Source organism: Poecilia latipinna, unplaced genomic scaffold (assembly GCF_001443285.1).
Source record: "Poecilia latipinna isolate Pla-1442-1.1 unplaced genomic scaffold, P_latipinna-1.0 Scaffold1316, whole genome shotgun sequence".
Classification (NCBI taxonomy): Eukaryota; Metazoa; Chordata; class Actinopteri; order Cyprinodontiformes; family Poeciliidae; genus Poecilia; species Poecilia latipinna.
In genome coordinates this window covers 10,962-34,834 of record NW_015113932.1, presented here as the reverse complement: position 1 = coordinate 34,834, position 23,873 = coordinate 10,962, and the positions used below count along the sequence as shown (strand labels likewise).

General features: G+C 39.7%; 3 protein-coding genes and 1 non-coding gene across 5 annotated transcripts in view; 1 reads left to right on the top strand and 3 right to left on the bottom strand.

Annotated features, from left to right (window-relative positions):
* The window catches only part of slc7a10a (solute carrier family 7 member 10a), a 30,310-nt gene extending 26,528 nt beyond the window's left edge, over positions 1-3,782 (top strand). Inside the window, 5 exon segments of the mRNA XM_015055442.1 lie at positions 599-702; positions 811-907; positions 1,038-1,187; positions 1,934-2,111; positions 3,324-3,782. Coding sequence (XP_014910928.1) covers positions 599-702; positions 811-907; positions 1,038-1,187; positions 1,934-2,111; positions 3,324-3,421 — 627 coding nt within the window. The 3' untranslated portion in view covers positions 3,422-3,782.
* Positions 3,783-6,918: 3,136 nt separating this feature from the next.
* lrp3 (low density lipoprotein receptor-related protein 3) lies at positions 6,919-17,997 on the bottom strand. Of its 2 annotated transcripts, none has more exons than XM_015055439.1 (7): positions 17,529-17,997; positions 14,026-14,182; positions 13,695-13,900; positions 11,885-12,501; positions 10,837-11,309; positions 10,066-10,198; positions 6,919-9,978 (listed from the first exon to the last, which is right to left on the bottom strand). In XM_015055439.1, the coding sequence occupies exons 1-7, from the start codon at positions 17,629-17,631 to the stop codon at positions 9,253-9,255; spliced, it is 2,415 nt and encodes an 804-aa protein (XP_014910925.1). In that variant the 5' UTR covers positions 17,632-17,997; the 3' UTR covers positions 6,919-9,252. The 2 variants fall into 2 exon arrangements, with proteins under 2 accessions (XP_014910925.1, XP_014910927.1); XM_015055441.1 differs by having other exon boundaries at positions 14,026-14,164; positions 17,529-17,996.
* A 1,272-nt stretch (positions 17,998-19,269) lies between these two features.
* On the bottom strand, positions 19,270-19,343 carry trnat-agu (transfer RNA threonine (anticodon AGU)). Its single transcript has one exon. It is a non-coding gene; the product is annotated as a tRNA-Thr (tRNA).
* Positions 19,344-21,057: 1,714 nt separating this feature from the next.
* The window catches only part of LOC106961613 (dnaJ homolog subfamily A member 2), a 13,171-nt gene continuing 10,355 nt past the window's right edge, over positions 21,058-23,873 (bottom strand). The window contains exons 8-9 of the mRNA XM_015055443.1: positions 23,594-23,721; positions 21,058-22,156 (exon numbers count right to left, since the gene is read on the bottom strand). Coding sequence (XP_014910929.1) covers positions 21,968-22,156; positions 23,594-23,721 — 317 coding nt within the window. The 3' untranslated portion in view covers positions 21,058-21,967. The remainder of the gene's footprint in view (positions 22,157-23,593; positions 23,722-23,873) is intronic.

Below are 23,873 nucleotides of genomic sequence, written 5' to 3'. Positions count from 1 at the left end.
TCTAAATGAATCCAAAATAATTTGCAAACTGGCTGTCTTTCTTTTAATGAGGTAAACATGGAAAACTCCTTTTCAGGTTTCAATCAAAATTTGATCTATGTCTTGCTTTCCTATGAAAAATTAAACTACTTTGATTTACAAAAAATTGCACTTTCAGTTTATTGTTGAACAAGTAAAAAACCTACTTTTTTGTATTGTTGATTCTTTTAAAAGTAATCAATTTTGACCCGCTAGGTAACTTTTTTTCACCTCTGTAACAAAAAGTTTTCACACGCTTAATTTAAACCATTCCAGTGTAGCTGAGACGGTTTTATTTGATCAGAGCATCGTCTTCCATACGTTTGCTGCATTTCCCTCACGACTTGTGGAAAACTTTAAGTGGGATTTCTAATATCTTCCTTCCAATATGCAGTGCTTTTTCCCTTCCTCCATAAGGGTCAGTTTAGTACAGTGTTTAAAGATCTCTGCTGCTCTCCAGACATGTTGTCATTTGCCACATTGTCTAGAAACAAAAATGTTTCCATTTTACTGTGAGTTAAACTGTCTTTGGAAGATGTTTAAACCTTGCGACATTGCTGCGTCTGTTTTGCTGTTTCAGACATTTGGGGAAAAGCTGCTGGGCATGTTTTCCTGGGTGATGCCCATCTCCGTGGCGCTGTCCACGTTCGGAGGCATCAACGGCTATTTGTTCACCTCCTCCAGGTACAACCTCATGCTTCTTTTATTTTCTGTAACTGCTGCTAAATGTTTTGTTTCATATATGTCAGAGAAGGAAAAATAAAACTGTATACAATAACTTTTTCCTTTCAGATTGTGTTTCTCTGGAGCCAGAGAGGGTCACCTGCCGTACCTGCTGGCCATGATCCATCTGAAAAACTGCACACCGATCCCCGCCCTGCTCGTCTGCGTAAGTGTTACTTCTGTCTAGCTTTTATTCCTAATACCCGAAATTGTAGAAATTGTAATAAAATACTAAATCGCCTGTTATTTGAGTTTAACATCTTCCTTCTGTTTAAACCTATCTGCATGTCTTCCAGTGTATCGCCACTGTACTCATCCTGTGTATCGGGGAGACGCACAACCTGATCAACTACGTGTCCTTCATCAATTACCTGTCCTACGGGGTGACCATCGCCGGCCTGCTCTATCTGCGCAAGAAGAGGCCCAACCTGGCCAGACCCATTAAGGTACAGCTTCCCTGATGTTAACGGAAGCATTATACCAGCATCTCAGCCAGTGTCCATTATGTCATGAATATCCACTAAATTAGTTAAGCACTTTGTATGTACACCAGGTAGGCCTGTCAACATGACTAATTTTGCTGGATGAAACTGTCCCAGAAATGATCGTGATGAATGACGATACTGTCATACTGAGACAGTTTTCAAGTCATTTAGTAGTAATGGCATAATCATGCAAGTGCACTCTCTCAAAGATGGATAAACTTTAAGTTTTTAGACAAATATTTAACACAGGAACTGGAAATATCCAAAATAAATAAACAAAATTAACAAACAGAATGAATTATGAAGTCTTTGTAAACAAAAGTGGCCTTCATAAAACAGGCTTGTTGAGACCAATGAACCAGGACTGAAGATGTTTTTTTTACCCTCTTTTTTATCTCTGTCTTTCTATCAATTGGTCACGCAAATGGAAATTATTGGGCTCATTTTAATTTATCATGTGATTAATTAATTATTAGGATAAGCTTAACATCAGCTGTTATCTTGGCACATCTTTCTCATAGGCACACTTAATTTTTTGCTGCCACCTAGTGACTGCTATATAAAGCTACATGTTAGGTGTTGGGGGGGGGTGGGAATACAAACTTTCATGTGTTTTCTTGGAATATAAAGAAAAAAATGTCTAGTACATGTTGCATGTATATGTTGAAGCATGAATGTGAATATTTCTGCCTGATTTGTTGTTGCAGGTGAACCTGTTGGTTCCCATCACCTACCTGATTTTCTGGGCCCTGTTGCTGTTCTGCAGTCTGTACTCTGAGCCGGTGGTGTGCAGCCTGGGAATGGTCATCATGCTGACGGGCGTCCCCGTTTACTTTGTGGGAGTTCATTGGAAAGAAAAGCCCAAGTGGATTTATATACTGCTGGGTAAGGTTTAAACTGCACAAGGGTTGGGCAATGTGGACTCAGAGTTTTATCACAATATTTTGTGATGCTTTTGTGAAAAAGATAATATTATTTTGATGAGGTTATGATAAAAATAGTTATTTTTTTTAGGTGACTGCATGGCACAGTGTTCATATCACTTCAGACACACTTATTGTTCTTGGAAAAACATTCCTACTGTTATTTCATTTCAGTAGCGTATAAGCCCATTTTTAGATTTATTTTTCAAATAAACCGAAAGATTCACAAGGACACAAAAACTTGTCTTTTGCAAAAGGGGATAGACGTGTCAGACTTAGCTGCATCAGACGAGCTAACTCCAACAGACCAACTCCAACAGGGGCTTGTAGCCCTTCAATATTTATTCACTTCTAAGCATAGGCGTGTCGTCATAATGATAATTCAACAGCTCAGGCAAGTACAGGAAACTACGTTCCATATATGGTAACTCTTTAAGTCGGCTTAAAATAGGTAACAGGATGTTACCTATTTTTGTAGACAGCTGCGAAAGCGTCTGCACATTCTCTGGAAACATCTTTAACAGGAAATTACATTTTGCAGAAGTATAAAAACAGCAGATACATCAGTAAATAAATGGTAAAAAGTATCAATTCCCTCAATTCCCTATCAGCCATTGTAGAGAAGAACAAAAAGAAGTTCATTTCTGCCAAACAAAAACTCTGAAATTTTGAGTTTAATCTCAGAAATTTCCGAGGTTTTTTTCCAGGAAATTTCTGTGTTTGAAAAGTAAAAAAAAAAACAAAATTCTTAAGGAAATTTTGAGATTAACCTCCGAAATTTTCTAGTATTTCAAAAGTCAAAAATTTCCAAATTCTTTCTGGAAAATTTATGAGATTAATCAAAAAAAAATTTCCCTCCCAAATTTTTGACTTTTGGAGCTTAAATTTATGCCACTTACTTGAAATGTAACTTAAACTGCACACGGCAACGAATCATATTTTGGAATTTATTAATATTTACTGATTCTCTTGTGGAAGAAACGTTGAAAAAACATTTCTGATCATACTGTTTGCTTTTTGTTTCTAATTTAACATATACAATTGAAATTTATCATGACAATGATAAATCAGAATTCCTATTAAAAGATAAATGATACACATACAATACTTTTCTAAACAGTTCTTCCTGCTTGCAGAGATTCCCATCAGCTGACTTGTCCCGTTTGCCTTGCAGAAAGAGTGACATACCTGGGCCAGAAGCTGTGCTACGTCGTGTTTCCACAGGAAGACTCTTCAGAGACGGAACCCCTCACTGCCAAAGCCATCGACTGAGCAGCGACAGTTTTTTTTTTTTTTTTTTGCATCCAAGCCTGCACTTTCAGTTTTTGGTGTTTAGGTTTTCCAATTGTTTGCTCTGTGAGTTATGAAGAATCGTTGTCATGTACTTTCTTGTACATCTTCCCCGAATGCAACTGGTATGGAGAAACATTTAAAAGAAGAAAAAAAGAAGAGAGAAACTTTTAAGACGAATATGCAAGCAGTTTCTGCACTTAGCCATATTTTTATTGCTACTTCTTTCTTCAGCACCACTAATCATTCTTGATCCTCTCTGCTCAGTCGTAGCTTCTTTTTTTTTTTTTTTTTACGATACACCACTTATTTCATCCTTTTATCTGTCGCAAATGTTCTGAGAGATACCATATGTGCCTTGTCGGTGTTGATTTTTTTGAATTGTATTTCTCTCTCCTAGCATGAAAATGTCAAATTGAGAGAGACATGAGAATGGCAAGAAGCGTCAGTTGAACTGGATAAATGAATCGTTTCATGTCTGAGGTTGGCACCTGACAGTATCTTCAGGTTTTCCAGATTTAGCGGTGGACTCTCTAGAGGTGCTCACCCAACCAAGGTGTTGTCACTCCAGAATTCCTTGTTACCGTACAGTACTTACCACAAACCTGTTACTGGATAGCGTTACGGAATCCAAAATGGCAGCTGGCACAGGTTAAATTCAGAAACACAGATGTACACTTCCTGCTTGTACGATAGCACATTAGGGCATTTGTAGATATAAAAAACAAAGAAGAGTAGCAAATTTCTGGCTAAAAATTCGGAAATTTAGAGATTAATCTCAGAAATTTGAGTTGTTTCTTTAAAATTTTGGCAGAAATTCACTCCTCCATTTATTTCCTATCTTCAATGGCCCTCATACACCAACATACTGCTCCTATTTCACTAACATTCATCATCTGCCTTATTGCCCACAAGCTCGTCCAGCCAGTTGACTTTTTATAAACCTGCCAACTAACTTAAGGTACTGATGACGTTTTACGCTTGTACAGATTTTAGTCATGTTGATGTACTAAAGCTTACTTGAATTTGTGTCGTCAGGTTTTTGCATCATACTGCCACAGGATGGCGCAGGTGAAGTGTTTGTTTGCGTTTGAAGAGATGGTTTCCTTTCTTCTTGAGGTGAAGTTTCAGTAGTTTTCTCAACCCAACACTATATAAACTTTCTGCGGTTATATAAGAGACATTTAAATTTGTTGCCAATTTCTCAGCCACATAACATGTTCTATATGGCTAAAATTGGCTAAAATGTTGACTTTTGTCTCATTAGCTAGCTTCCCGTCACTCAGGACTTTTCTACAAACTAACTGCGATATCGCCGCTTTCTCTTTTTTTGTATGGGAACTTCTACTGACAAAAACTTCAAAAAACCTCTGTTGAAGGATGTCAAACTATCCCTTTAAATTGTTTGGGGACCTGATTGCCAACATAATTTTGTCCACGGCATTACCTTTCAAAAATAACTAACTTACTGAGGAGATGTTGTTGTTTTTTTCCTAGAAAGACAACGATAAACTTGTGGTGCTTTTTCTAGACCCAATGTATTCTGGTATCTGGGTATTTAAAAAAGAGAGACTCCTTAAGACTAAAACAGGTCTGTTTTACCATGTCCAGGCAGTAGTTGTTGCAGTTTGTAAATACTGTGTAAAAAAAAAAAAAAAGGTGCCAAGGACTCCTGCAAAGATTACATTCCTCAGACGTGCTGTCATGTCTTCACACACTTCATAACGGATGCGTGTACCCTTGTGTTTGTAAAAAAAAAAAAAAATGTGTAAAGTTGTACAATGATAACAGTGGAAAGTGTTATTAAATTTAGCAGCTTATAAAAGGTATTTGTCACTTGTCATGTTTGTGGTCTCATCAGATAAAAGCACTGCCAGAATAAACAGTGACATAAAAATCTGAGTTTGTGATGAAGAGTTATATTGTTTCGAAAGAGTGTTTTTGAATTTGAAAAGTTTACTGTTAAATCTATTGTCTTTTACCTCGTCCAAGTTGGGGTTGCTAGTTGCTGCTCAGTATTTTTAAGTTGGTGAAAATTACTAATGTAAAGGTTCTTAATTATGTACACAAACTGTTTGCCTTAGAATTCTACTTATACTTATTTTGTCTAAATAGTTGCACTTTTATCCAATAAGCACATCCACATGTCAAAGCATTGTGACCAAATATTTTACTGTAGTACTGACAGAAATGACAGCTGGTATCAGGAGATATTATGTACACAAAGTGCCTGCTGCATTCTGTGTTTTTGTAGAAATTTGAAACTCCGTTTTAGCATCACTTGGTTAAAGAATTGAGGGAAAACTATACCTCTTATTTATTTATTTATTTATTTATTCATTCAGGCACATCAAAACTGTGACACTGTTTTTGATCAGTAGGTCTTGATGTACATTTTCGGAGAAAAGTGTCCAAATTTAGAATCTCAAAATAACAATACAAACTCAGCTTCAGACTTCGATGGGAATAACAACCCGACCTAAATTACAAACCTTAAATTATTCTTGACCTAATTCAGTGAAACTCAGCAATGCTTGAACAAAAACATTAACATTAATGTTGGGAATTAACATATTGGAAATTATTTAATTCATCTGGGAGGTTAAATGAAACCTAACCTTTTTCAGATTACCCACACAACAAAATCTTATTAAACAATTCCAAATAATACATGTGGACATGTGGATCACTGAGATTTTAAATGTCACCAGAGGGGGGTGAAAAAAACAAAAACATATTTACACGACGTTTAACCAAAATCGTTTTCCCCTTTGAGAAGACAGTCGATTTGATGCAGCGGTGAACTGGAACCGAACCGAACCGTCCAGTTGAACGAATCACAACGTACCGCGTCCAGGAAGGCAAAATATCATAAACAGTCGACCACGGCTGTCAAATTAGTTTTGACAGAAAAACCATGACATGACATGACGCAGCAGCTTTTTTATGAAAGTACAAGAAAAAAAAAGAACAGTGCTTTGCAAAAATATTCATATTCGTTTTTACAGGGTTTTAAAAAAAATTATTTTATTTATTTATTTTTTTTATCACACATAGAGTAAGCCACCCGATACTCTATATGTGACTTAAAGGTAACGCTGCACGTCATAGTTGTCATGACACACTGTCCAGATTTTAATTTGTAAAACCATTTCCTTTCCACTTCAAAAGCAATTTGTTACTTTGTTTTGGTGTATCATATCAAATTCCAATACAGTGTGGTTGAATGACGCGTGACCAAATGTGAATGTGTGTTCAAGAGGTATGAATAGGTTGGCAAAGCCTGTGGATGAAGGTAGCATGGAACATTCAGCAAGCTGGATAAGAAAAAAATAAGTTTCATTCATGAACCCAGGTTAAGCTCCTAACAATGTCTCTTGCTTTCTTGGGCAAAGTTAAACCATTCCTTCTTTTTACTGCAAAAATATTGGCGCGATAGTTCCAATAGGTAAATAGAAAAACTACGTTTACAATCTATAGTAGTCCAGCAGTAATTGGTAGAAGCGGCTCTTGCCAGCGAAAAATGGCGTTTACAAAACGCCCCATAGACACGAGCAGAAAAGGGAAGATAGTCACACAAGTCTTAACCGAAAACTGAAAAAGTTATTTTCTTTATTGTCCCATATTATAATTTTTTTTTCCATCATTTTCTCGAGCAGTTCCACGAACAGAGCGTAGTGAGAAGTTTATGTCGGATCCGTACCGTTCGTCTCCAATGTCTTCACAATCATTGCGGATACTCGCATAGAGAAAGTTTGGATTATAGCAAAAGAACATGTAATATGATGCGCACATTTACAGGCAACATCCGGGCTCTTTGACCTTTGTATTCGCCCCAGTTTGGGTATTTAAAAATTCATGACGTAGCAAATAAGAAATGCTAAGCAAAAAATTTGAGCTGTATCCAAAATCGTGTTGAAAATACATTTGCCAGCAGAAAACGTAGGAGAAATCTTTCAAGCTGAATCTGTTGCCTGCTTCTTGATATTTCACAAAATAAGTTAAAATAAGTTTCATTAAAAAAAACTTATTAGTGTTACATATATAATATATAAGGCTTGTAGCAAGATTAGCTTAGTACAAAGTTCAAAACCAGGAGGAAACAGCTGCTTAGTCTTTTTTTTTTTTACCAATTGCTAATAAATGTCCTAAGCTAACTGCATCCCTGCTTAGGCCAAGTTGCACATGAGGTAAAAGAACATCTTGAGGAACCTCACTTATAAAACCTGAAGAAAGCTGTTAGTTTAACCTAACAGAGAATGAAAACAGAAAGCAGCAAAATGTATCCCTTCCTCCAATTTTCAAATTTTTCACTAAGCTAACTTGCTAATGTACACTGCACACATTTAAGAAAAATATTGATATTGACAAATGTTGATAGATATTACAACCGCAAGTATCCAATTCAACACAGAGACAAGAAAAAGCACAAACCACTGTAAATCTAGCATTTTCTGTTTCCAATCTGTATGCTAAGCTAGCTAACTGCCAGCTAACAGCCATTAAACTATAAATGTGATGTGGCTGAAGCATTCATGTTGGCTACTTCAGTTCAAGGAGAACAAGTATTTTTGTTTTAAATATAAAACCAACTAATTTCTTTATGTCAAACAGTAAAATTTTAACATACTTCTTACACATCACATGATTCGGATTAGTCATGGTGTTAGTGCTGGTATCGAGGTAAACCAAGGTTTCGAAAAAGTTCCTGTTTCACAATCTTCCATACCTTTTAAAATGTTTAAGGTTCTTTATTTAAGAAAGTGCTGGAGTGACCAGAATTTTTTCTGGTTACGTCAAGCAGAGTGTAGCGCTCCCCTTCCCCCACCTGTTGCTTGCACACTGCCACGGAGCTGGCTTGAAAAGGCTCTTGTACTTTCCTCATGCTTACAAGAAAGACAAATTCGGCTGAAATATTTATTTTTTCCGATTATGAAAAGCGTTTACAAAATCCTGCCTTTGAAACTAAAGGGAGTTCCATCCATCACTCGTAGGCTGTCGTAAAACTACAGTAGAATCGTACATGTCTGTCGAGTAGCTAACCTGAGGCTAGATAACCAAACACATATCCTGACTTATTAACCAGCTTGTTATGCAATGTTCTCTTGTAAGCTACAAGTAAATTCTGAGGTTGTTTATTCCAGCCTTCAGCTGAAGATGGTGCATCACAAAGCAGCAATAAATAAATACCAAACATAATTATGCTAACAACAATCAACATCATGAGAATGAGAAACCAGTGACAGGATGTGAGAATAAAACTAACCAGGTAAGTAGTAACTGTCTTTTTGCATTGATTGAGTAATGATTAAAATAATGGTTCACCTTTTCAATAAATAAACAGAACCAATAAATATCTCCACCTTCATTCCTAAATGTGGCAGACTGCGACCAAATGTTAAAAATTACCGTAAAATATTATCTTGTAGGAGAGGGAGGGGAAGAAGTTTGTCGATAGGCTTCCACGGCTCACAGTCAGTAGCGGTGTGTAATGGCTCTGGGTAGCAACACGAAGCTGTTTTGGCTTGCTCAGTAGATTTTTTTTTTTTGTGTGTTGGCCTAAGCAGGTTGATCAGAGTTGTTCAAATACTCAGTGAGCTTCACAAAGAAATTAACAACACACATTGCTGGTTTTATTCACATCAGGATAGCAGTCAGAATATGAACTGTCAGTGAAAAGGAAAGGTCTCAGACACATTAGAAGGACACTTGATTGGAGCAATATCCGGTCTTCCCCCACCGAGAGCTTTCCGTGTTTCATGGCACTTCCCTCCCTGAGTCTTCACCTTCCTCGCTGTGTGGAACCTGCTGAGTCAGCTTGCTCCTTCTCTGTTCACCTCACTCCTTTCCTCACTTGGCACGTCCACAGAAAAATGGCCGTCAAATTCGTCTTCTTCCACTAACGGAGGCACGCTCTCAGAGGGTGACGACACCGCTGAACCCTGAGGGTGACGTCGCTCCGACTGCGTCGAGGAGCTGCTCTCCAGAACAGGAGGAGACACGGGGGAAAGCGGCCCCACGGGCGAGTAGCGTTTCAAGGAAACGCCCTTCAGGTTAATTGCGAGTTCCAGAACCAGTTTCTTTGATGGCCGGCGGGGGAAGTAGGGAGCAGCAGCCGCCTGAGGGGCTGCTGGGTCTGACTGGGGAACCACGCCGACGGGCGACGGTGCCTCAGAGTCGGAACTGTTCACAGAGTGCGGGGACAGTGGCGACGCGGGGCTCTCGGGCGCGCTGGCCTGGAGGTCAACCACAGCTGAACATGAGCCTCTGTCTTCAGACGCGTCTCGCGCAGCAGCTCCCGCCGCGGCCAGGGACCCCTCCTCCCTCACGGCGTTGTAGCTGTGGAGCCCCAGCGTGACCTGCGCGGGTTCGGCAGGGTCCAGCAGGGCGGCGTGGCCCCTGGCTCGACCAGTGGGGCGGAACAGCCGGCTCCACAGCTGGCCGAGGCGCCGGCGGGAGGAAGAAGAGAAGGAGCGGCGGGTCGAGTGACGCCTGATCTGCCTGCGCATCGCCAGCCGCAGGTTCTGGAGCATCGACACCTGAATGCAGGGAGGAACGGAAATAAAGGTTATGTCTGGTGCTGTGTCACCGTACATTTCCACGACACAGACCTCATATGGTGTTACCTGGGTGGGGTTGTAGGCTGGGAAATCCTCCACCGGGGGGATGAGACCCTGGGCTATCAGCTGGCCGTAGGAAGGGGGGGCTTCCCTCTGAACAAACTCTGCCTCCATGCGAGTCATCTGAGTCTCAAACGCTCTGCAATTAGAGCAACAGTGAGAAACGAGACGACCTGTTTTATATTTAATTAATTATCATTTTTTATTTCCACCAGCTCCAGTTAAAAGTATTAGACTCAATCAGGTATTCCTGTGTATTCTGCCAAGAAAAAAAACCCATGTTGTACTAACAAAAAATAAATAAAGACAAAAGCTAAATCAACACTGATGCTGTTCCTTGCATAAGTATTAATTCTCCTTGACCTTTTCTTCACTTTGGTTCATTACAACCACATACGTCAGGATAGGTTTGTTGAAATGTTATGTGTCAAAAAGAAGGATCAATGATGAAATGCTTTAACACATAAAATGATCTGTTGCATGCATACAGTCCATGCAGTGGTGATCTCAAATGGGGGTCATGTCCCTCTCTTGAAACACCGGCTCCCCCAGAGAATCAGGTCAAAAAAAAGTCTTCTTCAATGAAAACATAAATTTAAAACCCAATAAACAAATAATAAACAAATAATAAATAATAACAAACAAAAGCAAATAATAATAATAATGGTAGAAAAACCAACCATCGTGCAAATGGAAATTATTGAGCTAGTTTTAATTTATCACGCATTAGTAAATCTAAGCCGTAGATTTACTGCTAAGGATTGCGATATCCCTCACCTGTACTCTCGGTTCCTCAGTGAGTGCAGCTTGAGGGCGCAACCGAGAGCGATGACCAGCAACAGGCTGCAGACCAGGCTGCCGATCAGCGCCGCCGTGATCACCTTGCGGGGCACGGCGGCCAGGCAGTCCCTCTCGTCGCTGCCGTCCAGGCAGTCCTCCTGGCCGTCGCAGCGCCACGTCTCGAAGATGCACAGGTTGGTGCCACAGTGGAAGTTTCCGGGTTGGCAGTCGTAGCAGTTCTTCTCGTCCGAGCCGTCCGGACACCTCTTCTGGTTGTTGCAGCGCTCGGATGCCGCGTAGCACGCGCCGCTGCCTCCCTCGCACGGAAACTCCCCGTCCGGGCACATGGCGCAGGCCTCCTCGTCGCGGCCCGACGGGCAGTGCCAGTACCCGTCGCAGCGCTGGTGGTCGGAGTAGCAGCCCTGCTCGCTGCCGCACGGGTGCTCTCCGGGGAAACAGTAACCTTTGACCTATGAGGTGGAGTAAAGGATACGACATCAAATAAATGTATAGGCTTTGCTTGGCTACACAGAAACAAGTCATCATGACAACTGTGGCATAGGGGTGGTGATAAAGATGGACTGGATACAGATATATATGTATATAACTTTATTTAATAACTTAATAGATTATTATACTCTGTAAGTTATTTTTAAAATGCATAATAGTATTTTACTAACACGTGCAAAAAAGATTTATTAAGAAAGATAACATAAAGTATAAGATTATGATTTGGGAGAATCAGAGATTTAAAAAACAAAACAACTAAACAAACAAACAAATCTAATTATGGTTAGTTTCTAAGGGCACATTGACTCTCACATTGACTTTTGAGAGGAAGGGGTAGAATACATAAGATTTATTTTTTCTCATTTTTAGTTCAAACTTTTGTTTCAATCAACATGTGACATGTCCATTTTAAACTATAAAGGAATGAAATAAATAAATAATAAACTTATTTAGTTGGGAGAAAGGGGTCATGGCCCCCACTAGTCACCCTCTTAGGGGCGCCACTGTGTCATGGAGCTTAGGAACGTCGAAGCACCTGATAGGTGGCGTTAAAGCCTCGCCCGGGGCTGTGAGGCTGCGCCATGTACAGGACACTCATCTGGCCCCGGCTGGACTCCAGCAGCGCCGGCCGCCGGTTGTTGTGATGCGACAGCACCTGCAAGAGATGCTCCGCCCGCTGCAGCAGGCCGTCGTAAACGTGGAGGGAATCCCCAGGCCCCAGCTGCAGGTCCAGCTGCAGCATGATGGGCTTGGGGTCCTGGGTGTCCAGCAGCCAGGAGCACCTCAGCTCGGTCACGGAACTCCGGTCGGTGTGGAAGAAGTCCGGCGAGGCAAAGGAGCCGTAGAAGTTCCTCAGCCGCTTGCCGCAGGTGGTGTCCGGACAACGCAGCTCGTCGCTCCCGTCGCGGCAGTCTCGGTCCCCGTTGCAGCGGAGCGCCGCGGGCAGGCAGCGGGTGGTCTGGGCCTCGGTGCACGGTAGGGAGCCTGGGGGGCAGAGGCTGGGGAGGGGCTCGGTGGGAGGCGGGAAGCAGCCGTGTTCATCTGTGGCGTCGCCGCATTCGTCCTGGCCGTTGCACTTCCAGGAGCGAGGGAGGCACTTCCCGTTCCCGCACAGGAACTCGTCTGACTGGCAGCTGCTCTGACCGAGGTGACCTGCAGAGGGCAGAAACCCAGGCAGAGTCCAGCTGTGTGTAAAAACCAGACCGCTGTTCTACACTTAGCTTCATAAGTCTGGGCTCTCTGGCTGCCTCCTGGAGACGTCGACTCTGTTCAGTTTTACATTTTATCCAAAACCCAAGGTTTGGCCATGAAATATGTAGGACGCGAGTTCGACGTTATAAAGTTGATCAGAAATAGCCTTTGCTGTAAACAAACATTCTCCACTGACTGAGCACCTTTGTTCACTTCCTCCGCTGCCATTGCTAAAACTACAGGTCAGGAAGACTCTACAATTCTAAAACAGAAAATCGACATTGTCGTTGACAACTTCCGATTCTGTTTGCTGATTGGTTCGGTAGAAAAAAAAAATACTGGATGGAATCCAAGTAAACGAGAGGAATCCCAGACTGTCTATGAAGTGAGATTTTAATCTAGCAGGATTCAACAGGAAGGCAGTGACCAGGTCAGTGTGTAGTTCAGTGTCAGTATGAATCCAGTCGCTCTGTGAAGGTTTCAGCAGGTCAGAGGTAAACAACAGGCAGAATAATTACAAACTTCTTGCCAATTTATATATACCAAATATATCATTCAAATTCACTAGGGCTGAAATGATTAATCAGATTAATCGTGATGAATTGATTATTGAAATAATCGTCAACTAATTCAGTAACTAATGAATCGTTAACTTGAGCATAAACACAAAAAAGGCCACTTGAAACCAGAACTAGTGAAGTGGCAGATTTAGCTTCACCTGATTAAAATTCTGTAGAAAAAAAAAATTATAAAAAAAAAAAAAATTGAGCACATTTTTTCTTTTAAATATTAATAGATTAACAAAAATAAAAATGTATCCTTTGCTAAAAATGATCAACTATACACTAAAAAATTTATGTTATTAAATTTTTTACTTGATTAATTGATTAGTCATCAGAATGATTGATAGATTAATCGATTGCTCAAATAATCTTTAGTTGCAGCCCTGAAAGGCACGTCATGACGTTAAATATAGAAAAACATGCAATAATATCCTTCGAGTTTACACTCACTCTTTGCTAGTTTATCACATAAAATCCCAATTAAACACATTTAAGTGTCTGTTGTCATGTCTGGCTGTGAAGTGAAATATTTTGTGGAGTATGAATATATTTTTTGCAAACTGGAGAGCAGAGAAAATGTTCCCTTCTCACCTCTGATGTAGGAGAGACGGAAGCCCTGCGCCTGGCCCGCGCTGTTGCTCCCAGAGTGAAAGTAGAGCCAAACGCGCCCCCTGGTGGAAATAAAAGGAGGGGGCAGCACGGAACCGCAGAGCCTGGACTCTCCGCTGCGCGTCGGCGTCATCAGCAGCCAGTCCGCCGAGCATCCTCCCGACTCCATGAGGTCAAAGTTACGGAAGCTGGAGCCCAGGACGGATTGTGTTGGTGTTTTTTTTTTTTTTTTTTTTTTTTTTTTTTTTTTTTTTTTTTTTTTTTTTTGCTGGGATAAATGAAATGTTATGCGCATGTGCAGCAGGGACCCTACCTGATGGTAATCACTTCCCCTGGACTCCCCTGGATGTGCCAGCTGCAGTTGAGGCCAGGGGGGTAATTTAGGGGCCAGGCCGGGCTGTAGAGGACCCCCCTCCGCTCCGTGTGGACCTCCACCTGCTCTGTGCAGGCCGCTGCAACCAACCAAAACACTGAACCATTACCATAAGCAGGAAATCATAATATAATATATATTATATGGCGCTATTTCCCTCACATAAATGCATTTGAAAATGAATTGTAAAATACATTTTCTTATTAAGCAAAATGTCCTGCATGTGATCTAATTTCAAATTTAAAATATATGATAAGGATTAATACAAACTAGCATAAATACAGAAACATTTGCATTTGAAACTGTCCTGATTCAATAATTTTATAGTTTATCATCAAATATAATTAATAAAACCCTAAACTATTATTTTTAATTTGCCATTTATCTGTGACTGCTGCTTACCACGTCTATGCTTTACATATATTTATTTTAAAAATATCTATATTTTTGTTAAAATACACATTTTAGTCCCTGTATATACACACCTGCATCTTATGCTTTAAGATATATAACATACAAGTCAAAGTCTGATCAGTAAATAGATTTAAAGTTCTAATTTTAAGTAGATTTACTGAAAATGACACTTAATGTGCTCAGCTGTGCCTACAAATATTTGAAACTAAATCTTTTCACGTTTTAAAAACCAACATGACAGATTTTGGGGACTACTGATCGCTACTAACGCTGCAAAAAAAACCAACAAAAAACTAAAAAAAAAAAAACTCAAAATGTTATCAAGTATTTTTGTTGTTTCTAGTGCAAACATCTCAGTACACTTTAAAAAAAAGGACAAATCTGACTTACTCAGAACTTTTCAGCTATATATAGCAGCTTGCTCTAAATCATTTCTTAATATTGATTTTTAAAAAAAGTAGTAGTTTTACTGGCAGATTATTTCTCCTGTAGCAGGAAAAATGTCTTGCAAGTGAAATAATATGCAACATTTTTAATCAAGAATTGTTTACTTGTCTTATTCACACTGGAAATTAAATCAAAAACACTTGGTAAGATTTATTTATTTATTTATTGCAGTGAATGTAGATTGAAAGAGATCCAGAAGGAGTTAAAGCGGCAACCAAGGCAACGGCATCTCTGTAGCCGTGGTGCCGTTGCTCCAGGGAGCAACTCCCCCGTCAGAGTGAGGCGGTGAAGTTTCAGCAGCCTCACTCAGGGATCCTGATGCTTCTGCAATAAACAGACGCCTCAGATTCAACCCGCTTTTCCTGAAAACCTCCCTCAGTTAGGTTTTCAGGGTAAGGGTTAGGGTCACTACCCACTACTTTAAAATCAACTTCTGTTTTTCTTCAAAATCAGACGGTGAAACATCTGGTGCGCCACACAGAGCTGATGTTGGCAGATTTAAAAACTAATCCAGCTAAAAGCTTCTGAGCCACAACTCGAGATGTTGATCGGAGAATATTTATGTCTGCGATAAAAAACACCCAGAGATGGACTCGGTTCTGCCGAGGGTGTGTGAGCTTGTTTTTTTAAGGCTTTCACACTTTATCAGTGAATCAGCAGCAGAGTGAAGCTAGAGGAGTCTGTGTGTGCGTGTGTGCGTGTGTGTGTGTGTGTGTGCGTGTGTGCGTGTGTGTGTGTGTGTGTGTGTGTGTGTGGGGTCATTAAAAGCTAAGTGGTGGATATCGACTAACACGACGTTTCTGGACGCGCATCGAGCAGGGCTGCAGAATGTGTTCTGTTGCCACAGCAACCCTGGACTCCTGCTCCCTCCGTTCACTCCATGTTGGCGGCGGCGGCGCCAAACGCCTCACACTGACCGACCGACCTGCAGAGCGGCGGAGGGAGGAGGATTTGGAGCTTGCTTTGCGACGGCCTAATCAAAGTCCAGACAGGAAGCGGGAATGAAACGCTGCGACTGGATCGTAACAGAGCTGTGTAGATATGAATCAAACGAAAGCTTCTGAACTGTTTTATGTACAGTACCTGATGTTCTTGTTTTTATGCAGTTTTAAGATAAAATAAAGAGGAAAGATGTTTTATGTTTGAACATGAGAAAAAAAATTATAAACTTTGATTTAAATTCTCATATTCTTCAAAAAATAAAAGTATCGCACAATTAAAAAAAATTAGCATTGAAGTACAGTTTGTTGTTTTCAAGAAAATAAAATAACAAACATACAAACATTTTTTCTTTTTAATGTTTTATTTTATTTTTATTTGCATTTGTCACCAGAGAGCCTCAGGGTGGAGGTCTTTTCATTTTTCATAATTCAGTCACACTTTTTCCTCCTTTAACAATCCAACACAGCGATGATCAGGAAGTAGCACACACTCATAATCAGCATAAATATATTACAGTTTGGTCATATTAAGCCACTGCAAAAAAAAAAAAATTGGTTGGTTTACTGGCATAAACCTGGATTTTAATCACAACAGGGACGGAGTCAGGAGAAAACTGAGCCCAACACCCAAAACAACTATACTAGCTGTGAGGCATAGTGGTGGCTGCATTATGCTCAGGGTCAAAGTGGTTTCGGATTTGATAAAGCAGGGTGATTATACTGGCCAGTCGCAGTTCCAACTTAGCGATTTTGTTACAGTATTTAGTGACTGTTCAGACAAGAATAAGAACATAAAAACCTCAGCGAAAATTGGCTTTTTAAGGAAACAAAATCAGACGGTGAAACATCTGGTGCGGCACACAGAGCAGATGTTGGCAGATTTAAAAACTGCACACCAACTCTCTTGAAACTTTAACTGTGCTTAAAAAAACAATCTGTGTGTTTATATTTGATTATTTAATCCAAAAATAGATCAGTACTTCTTGGTTTTAATCATGAATTCCAGCTGTGTCCTTTAATTTCAGTTTAAACTGTCATTAAAATGCCATAAATGAAGCCGATCATGATGAGTGTCTGCTGTCTTCTGTCTTCAACTAGGAAGGTGTGTGAATCACTTATCTCAGTCACACACAGACCTCTAAAGAGCGTGTGTTGCAGCTTCAGCATCAACTCTATGGTCATTCCATTAAGGTGCAGAGACACAGAGACGGGAGGAGGAGGAGGAGGAAGAGCGGGGCTGCAGAGAGAGGCAGTGATGTAATGCTGATAGCAGCATCACGTTTGTGAAAGAGCATCCATGTTTCTACACTCGCCCTGATCATTTAGCCACCACAGATCAATGCTCTCGGCAGGATGATTGACACCGCTTCCTCCTGCAGATCACAACATGGAAACCTCTGAAGGCTCTGCACGGTGTCGGCGGCAGGAACACCGCTGCCCCGGGTTTATTCAGGTTTATTCAGGTGTGATTAATAAGAAACGCATCAGAAGCGGGTTCATTAAGCCTCCATGAATGGAAGGAACACGGGTATAAAAACGGGAGGTCTGCGCTGATGGATGGATGGATGGATGGATGGATGGATGGATGGATGGAGAGAGGGAGGGAGGGAAGGAAGGAAGGAGGGATTGTTGTTTTCTCACCTGCACAGAGCGGGGCGCAGCGGCACAACAGCAGTCCGATCAGCGGCAGCAGCAGCAGCGGCGGTGGCGGCGGAGGCGGGGGCGGCGGCTGTGTCGTCCCCATGGTCCGCTCAGGATCCGGGGCTCCGCATCTGGGACGCAGCGAGGCTCCAGCATCTGCTGTCAGCTCCGACACGCCGCCGGCCGCTCCGCGCTGGGAACGTGCATTGTGTCCTTTGCAGTCGGAGCAAAGCAGGGAAAGATAGACAGACTGCGCATGTCACGCGGCTTCCGGTTTGACTCTTCAAAATAAAAGCAACACTGGAGGGGGGAAAAATATATATATTTCAACTTTTCAAATTAAGAGGCTGGATCATGGTGTTCTAACGCTGATGAACTATTGTGCGGTGTCTGCTGATTTATTTTAATTTAACTTCAAAGATACGTAATTAAACTTTCAAAAGCCTTTTAACTTTTCCACATTTGTTCACTTTTTCTTTTTACTGTGTTCGATAAATCGTAATATTTACATAAACAGCTGTTATTTTTAATTTTAATTTTTCTACTTTTTTAGCTTTACATGACGGTATAAAATACTAAAAAATACTTTAAAGTTTGTTGTTGTAATATGACAAACGTGTGAAAGGTCAATGAATGTTCATACTTTTGGAAGGCACTGTATCTATGCTGTATGAATGCATTGATTTATGTGATCATTTATTGAAAATAACTTTAGTTCACGAATAAAGCTCGTACTTAACTTTTTTAAAGCAACAGCGTTTTAAAATTCTAAAAATAAATTCATGCTCATTTAAATCGAGTAAAACTGATGTGAACTAATTATTTGTGACAAATATGAAGATTTTCTAAAAACATCAAGTCAAAAATATAGCTATAAAATGTTTATGTTTATTGAGCTCCCCATTAGCATCAACAGCATAAAAAACATAAAAAAACAACATAAAAAAGGCATTCCGTTTACAAATACATCATATTAATGTTGTTTCACATCAACAACGATTTATTTTGAAAAAGAAGAAATCTCTAAGTAAGTGGTCTTTTGTCCCAATTAATGTGAGATTTAAATATTAAATATGTGAACTTAATTAAAAAAGAAGAGTTTCTTTACTGCTCTGGAGTTCTTATTTGTAATTTTCTTTGTAAACTTTCTTTGCTCTTTGCACAACCAAAGTTTTTCAAAGGATGGTCGCTGAACCTGATGCCTTTTTTGACAGCATAAGATTTCAAACATATATTTATTTATAACTACTTATTGAGAAGTGCAATAAGAAGGGCCAACTAAAATTAACTCACCTTCATCATCTGATGAAGGGCGGATTCATGTTGACAGTTTTGGCCCTCTCTACTCCCTCTACTGGTATTTAAAGGTTTACTGCATGTAGTTTTTTTAGTCCTCCAGACGATGGCGCTGTTTGCCACTGCCTATTAAAAGTAGTCCAGTCTGGTTCAGCACATATTCGATCACAATAATCCTTCGCAAATCAGCACGTTATCCTCATACACCGGCCACCTGACCCGCCAACACTCACCTGCTGATTCTGCCTTCCGCAGCAACAAGTAACAGACATCTTTTACATAAGGTGCGTAAGGCACATTTCTTGGATTGTCTTTCTGCAAAATCTACAAACTATGGTCCTTTTGAAATAGATTTAAATTATTGTAGCATTTTCTGTGTATTTTTAAAGGATGTAGAAAGGTAAAATAAAAGCTCTCAGCACCTTAAAATGGAAATTAAGACAAAAGGCACCGCTGGGATTCGAACCCAGGATCTCCTGTTTACTAGACAGGCGCTTTAACCAACTAAGCCACGGCGCCGCTGATGTCACGATAGGGAACATGCCTTATAAGGAGTATAGTTACTGGATAATGGAAAAGTAAGTGTCCTGTTCATAATTGTTGATAAGTTTGTCTTATATTGAAGACTTAAACACTTGCTTTAGAAATAAATTTTTTCCACAGCAAATAGTTAGTAGCCATGTAAAGTGTGAGATCATTCAGCTTATGAAAAATGGGTGGTCCTCGAGGATGAAGGCAGCAAATATTCTTCATGTTGGTTTTATTGCACATTATGCTCTGATTACAAGTTGTTTCGAAATGGACCGGAGACTTATAAAGAAGTGCAGAAAATTGTCTCATATATTTGAAAACCAGAAAGAAAATGGAAAGCTGTCATTCATGAATGGATCAAAGTACAGCCAAAATCTCAGACTCTTATCCAAGGCGGTCAAAGAAACTACAGCAGTTAGAGGATGGATGAAGTTAAAATAAATAATGACCCCTTAAAACATACTGACAAAAATAAATATAAATATTTGAGACAATTGCATAAATCAAGTAAGACTACTAAAAAGATTTGCAGCATGAAATCCACATTACAGTAAAACATTCAGCTTAAAATGATGGTTAACTTCTTCTCTAATCTATCTCAGGATTCCAGCTGCTTGCTCCTCGTTTGCACAAAATGCTAAGTACTAAAAACATTCATTCCATTTCATCATTTTTGTTTCAAATAAGCACAATTTTTTTTGATCGCAGTACATTTGATTGATAAATCAAGGCACAAAGGTTTGTTTTAAAAATGTAATTTTAAAGAAAAAATATATGCAATTGTTGTGGCCGCATCATGTGATTTCAACTTAACGGTTTTGACCGTCATGGCAAAACGTTTGGACCCTGCTGTTATTGAGGCTGTTTGAAGCATGGAGACAAACTATTAGGAATTATGTCATCAGCTGGAGGCACTCCAATGTTTTGTCAAGTCCAAAGTCAGAACAGCATCCATCTGGACATTTTGGATCACTTCACGCTTCCTTCTACTGGAGAACTTCATGGAGATTATTTTGTTTTGTGTTTTTTTCTTTTTAAATTAGGACTTAAAAACAACCAACAAACTCAGCTCCCCTCGGTTAATGTCAAAAACAAAATGAAAGACGCTGTTCCCGGCTGGCTGACTTGTCTGTATTCTTTTTTTTATTATTGGTCATAAGGAATTGATTGTGTTGATCTTGTTCAAAATTATCAAAATGAAGAGTCCAATGAAAATTTATCACTAGTTGAGTTTCCACTAGAAATTAAAATCTTTGGTGTTTTCAATTAAAAATGACGTTAAGTTTGTTCACTAAGAAGCCGCCGTGACTTCAACTACTTCCTGTCTTCTTCTTTTTGCATATGATCATGTGACTCGTGTGATGTGAAAAAAACTGTTGTAAAAAAACGCAAAACATTTATAGAAAAACTTTATTCACATTTGCTGTGTTCCCGTTAATTTCACACTCATAGATTCATCATACAGTGAGCAACATTAATTTATAATTGTGTAAGGAAACTATGAGTATTAATTTAAATGAATAAATTAAGTGATGTTCTTGTGGATGTTCCAGACGCATAGATCTGCTTTAATGTTTCAGAATAACGCAGAATTATAATTGACAAACACTGAGTTTAAATGGTAAAGTGATAAAAAAAAAATCTTTGACGAGCTACAAAGATCATTTATTTTTCAAAAAAAACAAAAAGAAAGGCACCAAACTTGGTATTTCAACAGTTTATTCAACAACTTCAGAGACATTTCTTAAGAAGAATGCTGCTTTATTTTGTTTGGTAAGTGCAAGAACCAAAGCTTTTTACATGCACATGGTCTCAGCACAGAAAACAGACGATAGCTTGTTTTATTCTTCCCCGTTTCACTAATAATTTTTATTTTTTATTTTTCTTAAAAATCACAGCTCAAACTGCAGTTGCTGATGAAGCTTATCAACAACCACCGTAATGATATACACAACCAAATTTCTCATTGAATTAAAATGTAAAAAGAAAGAAAACATAAAAATCCTACAAACAAAAAAGGTAAAAATCAGAAACAAAATCCTACAAATGTCGCTGAGTGGATGAGTCCGTGAATCACTGAGAAATAATCTTTACGTCACATTGCTCAGCTGTTTTTTGTCTGTGTGCACATTGGTTAGTTTTTAAATTAATGTAAATACTATGAAACAAACAAACAAAAAAAAAGGTCACACACTCTGCAATAGAGAAGCATTTTGTTTCTTCTTCTCTTTGGATCCTCCCATCAGATGAGAGAATCTGACTTGAGCAGTGGAGGAAGATGACAGGAAGGGGAAGTGGGGGGGCGTCAAACTTATTTCCATAAATCTTCATTCATTCTAGGTGCGGTGTAATATTCAGAGTTCCTCAGACAGAGATCGGATGATTTGAGCACTGGGGTGAGTGACGTTAGGGAACAGTTACAAGGTGCAGCCGTGCTCTGGATCTGTGTCTGTGGAACTACCTGGATGTTTCTTGGCTCCTCTGCAACTTACAGAGTTTCCTCCCCTTGCAGAACGGGGGTGTTTGGGGTCTTATGCATATGTCTATATATATATAGAGAGATATTTTTAATATATATACGTATGGTGTATGTCTGAGAAGCCGGATGGAGATTACTGGTGGGCACACTGCACGCCCTGCCCGTGGTGGCCGCTCTCGTCGTCGGAGCTGTCGTTGTACGCCTCCCTGCGGCTGCCGGACGATGAGCCCTGGCTGGCGTCGTAGTCCTGCAGGTCCACCTCCTCCGTTTCCCCGGTGATGATGGGGGGCTCTGACCGCGACGGCAGCATGTCCTCCAGCTCCTGTTAGGGGGAGGACAGGGAGAGAGTTGACCTTAGGATTGAAATCTGGTGCGATTTACACAGCGACGAACCGATCCACTTCTTTCACTTCTGATACCAATACTGATATCTGAGGTGTAGTATCAGCCAATACAGTACAGGAAAACATTTTTTTTTTTTTTTTTTTTTTAAACACAATAATAAATGAACCGAATAATGAATTTATTTGCCAACTCTGCACCAGCATGGCTCATTTAAATACACCAATAGCTTCACGAGATTGGTCAAACAAGTAAAAACAACTTTGATTAGTTCAGTCGGTGCAGTTAGGAGTAGAACAGTTGATGTTAAATAATAAAGAAACTGAACCTGACAAACAATAGGTTGACTATTTTGGTCAAAAATGTAAAAATAAACTACAACAAATCTTTTAAATGGTTCAGAAAGTGCAATTAGAAATAATAAAAAGTAATGTAAAATAAATAAAGCATGACATTGTTCAGAGCACAAAGCACAGAATTAGACTGAATAGATCTGCCCCTATGGATCGAGATACATCGTCTCTGATGCTTGATCTAGAATTTTGTTTTCAATATCGAGATCGATACAGATATCGATATCGGATTGGGGCCTGTCTCTGATCTCTCTGGATTGTAAAAGAAATATTCTTATGTTTAACAGGAAGTATTTTTTATTTCCCAAAGAGCCTCATGGGGAACAGATTGTTGCCGTTGTTTCATAAATGTTTTTAGAAACTTCTTGAGTTACAAGAACATCCTGACAACTGAAACTCTGTGTTAGCTTACTGTAATGTCCTACAGTAAACATAACTAAAATAATTTAGTGAGATGTTAGGCATTCTTTATCTTCTCTTTTACCAAAGCACTGCTAAATTCTCAGTGAATAATGAGAGATATAACCTTTCAGTGAATAACCATCAAAGACGTACAGTTAAAAATGATAAATACTGTTACGAAGCACATGCAGCTGCATGAGTTAGTGTAACAGGCTGCAAATGGTTGGACTTGACACCCAGAAAGAAAATGAGAGCAGAACAAGACTGTTTACCCTGGGAAACAGCTTGGTGCTCTACTGCCACCTTGTGGTAGTCTTTTAGTAGGACACCTTATATCTAAAAAGAACAAGACTTATTAAAAGGACAGTTACAGGAACTATAAGTGTCATAATTCAGCTATCATTATGCAGTTATTTCTAATTCCTTGCTTGTTTATTGTGTTGACAGTAACAACTATCATTGAGGCTCAGAAAGGTTTAAATAAACTAAATCAGGAATTAACATTTTCTATCAGAACCATTTTTGGGTAAGTTTTGTTCAGCTGTTGATTCCTGTTGGAGAAATAAAGGAGCTGTAAGAGAAAATGAGACTAGGCTTTTCTGAAAATAAAGAAAATGAAAAAGAAACTGACAGCAGAGATGATGTGTTAATGGTTGTCTTACCACCAGCTTCTCTGGGCTGATCCAGTTGTTTTCAGGAAACTGGACATCAAACTTGATGAACAAGTCTCCTTTCTCAAATGGGTTTCTGTACTGTGGCATGCCCTCTCCCCGCACCACCCTGACTGAGCCTGGAAACAACAAGATTGATATTAATATTAATATTAGCCACGGCCGCCCAGGAAATACATGCTGCTACTCTGAAGTAGAGGTGTGCCGATCGATCGGTCACCGATCATAATCGGGCCAATTTCCGTGAAAAAGTGCATGATCGGTGATCGGC

Coding starts and splice junctions, on each gene's coding strand:
- lrp3 (XM_015055439.1), bottom strand. CDS start 17,631: ATGGGGACGACACAGCCGCCGCCCCCGCCTCCGCCGCCACCGCCGCTG. Junction 11,310..11,884: donor GCTTTAACGCCACCTATCAG/GTGCTTCGACGT, acceptor TCCACCTCATAG/GTCAAAGGTTACTGTTTCCC. Junction 9,979..10,065: donor CAGCCTACAACCCCACCCAG/GTAACACCATAT, acceptor CCCTGCATTCAG/GTGTCGATGCTCCAGAACCT.